Source organism: Rutidosis leptorrhynchoides, chromosome 8 (genome assembly GCF_046630445.1).
Source record: "Rutidosis leptorrhynchoides isolate AG116_Rl617_1_P2 chromosome 8, CSIRO_AGI_Rlap_v1, whole genome shotgun sequence".
In the NCBI taxonomy this organism is placed as follows: domain Eukaryota; kingdom Viridiplantae; phylum Streptophyta; class Magnoliopsida; order Asterales; family Asteraceae; genus Rutidosis; species Rutidosis leptorrhynchoides.
Genome location: NC_092340.1, coordinates 366,807,641 through 366,809,288, shown reverse-complemented (window position 1 = coordinate 366,809,288; position 1,648 = coordinate 366,807,641). Strand labels below are relative to the sequence as shown.

At 32.5% G+C, this 1,648-nt stretch overlaps 1 protein-coding gene across 1 annotated transcript; it reads right to left on the bottom strand.

The window, feature by feature from the left end:
- LOC139864709 (PLASMODESMATA CALLOSE-BINDING PROTEIN 2-like) lies at positions 1-774 on the bottom strand. Its single transcript, XM_071853280.1, has 3 exons — positions 465-774; positions 320-353; positions 1-136 (listed from the first exon to the last, which is right to left on the bottom strand). The coding sequence occupies exons 1-3, from the start codon at positions 772-774 to the stop codon at positions 1-3; spliced, it is 480 nt and encodes a 159-aa protein (XP_071709381.1).
- Between the last annotated feature and the right edge of the window lie 874 nt (positions 775-1,648).

Genomic DNA, 1,648 nt, shown 5'->3' with positions numbered 1-1,648 from the left:
TTAACTATGTATATCTTCAATCTTCGAAACTCTAATATCACCATTCTCGTGAGGCATAACATGACCATTTTTCGGTGGTGGTGTTCTTTTTGTGTTTGATGTTGGACTAGTCTTCTCTTTTGTTCTTCCCGTCATGCTGCAAATTATATAACTGAGTCATTAATAGAATATATTAAATTTACACAGATATCAATGTATTACAAGTACTATTAATAAATATTTAAATATATTTTGTAATAAATACATACATGTTTATTAAGTTGGTTGAAATAAAATTAAATTAAATGTGAAATTTGTTAAAAGAAATAAATGGATATACCTTGAAGAACCGGGATAAACACAAGATCCATAACCTGAAACAATATATAAAATAGTTAAAATAAATAAGTAAAAATATTAGGTTATTATTTTATTAGTAAAAAATGTTATTTATATGAAACAAGTAAAATAAAAGTGATAGTAACTGGGATCAGTGTCAGTGAAGGTGGCGGTGCCGGAGAAGTCACAATCGGCAGGCGTCTTGGATGAGCCCTCGTAATAACTACTATACACATACGCTGCATGCGATTGAACAGTATCCGGTTCAAAACACTTTCCCGATGGTAATATCTCGTTGCAATCTGCCCCGTTACCACATGCATAATCGAGTCCTCGTTGTAACGCGTCCGATGACGCGTCGTTTTTAGCAACGCACCATGCTGCTGATGTGGGTTGACCAGAGATTAAAAGGCGGAAAATAAAGATGATGAGTTGTACCTCTGTGAATGTTGCCATTTTTTGTGGTTGTGTTTATGTGTGTTGAGGGACTCTTTAGGTTTAAACATATAGTGAAAATATGTTAATGTGTATGTAATTATATAGGGAGAGCGATTAGATGGATTGGTCTATACGGTTACTGTTATTTACTATTTTATTAAAAAACATTAATGGAATTCACCTAAACGATTATTATTATTTTTTTCTTTTTTTTTTGAAGAGAATTTTTTTTATTAATTAAGGCTCTCTAGCGAGAAGCTAGACAAAGCTACACAACAATTACAATGGGATTACAAAGCTTTTATAAGTCAAGCGTGCCAACAAATATTAAACTTGCCTCTATTACAAATCAAATTAAAAGACGAAAGGCGCATAATATCGAAAAATGAGCTCTTCTTCAAGGGGTTATCTTCAAACAAAGTGCTACTCAATCTCCAAATATACATAACATCGAGGAAATAATAACATACATCAACTATTTAGCATCCGAGTTAGCATGTCAATCGTTGTACCACGTGATCCACTCGACCTGTGATGAACAAGTTGGGATGAAAATGTCTGACCATATACAAAGCTTTCGCCAAAGATCAAGAGCTACTTCACATCCGAACAGTACGTGGTCGATAGACTCTACATGCCAAGAACACAAAGCGCAACCAATTTATTCAATCTCAAGACCTCTACTCGATAAGTTAAGTTTTGATTTTTTAATTATGTAATTAAAATATTTATTAATTCATTATATTTTTTTTTTTTTTGCAAAAAGTAGAATTTAAATCAAAATATATTAGAGATCTAATTGAGTTACAATTGTTTTAGTGCTGCTGCAACTGAATTGAAAGGATCCAACGATCAGCGTGACTTTCTTTGACCTATCTTTATTACAATTACT

Bases quoted from the DNA above. Each gene is read 5' to 3' on its own strand.
- LOC139864709 (XM_071853280.1), bottom strand. From the start codon at position 774: ATGGCAACATTCACAGAGGTACAACTCATCATCTTTATTTTCCGCCTT. The intron at 354-464 runs GTTACTATCACT...ATATTGTTTCAG, and splicing joins CTTCACTGACACTGATCCCA to GTTATGGATCTTGTGTTTAT. The intron at 137-319 runs GTATATCCATTT...TATAATTTGCAG, and splicing joins GTTTATCCCGGTTCTTCAAG to CATGACGGGAAGAACAAAAG.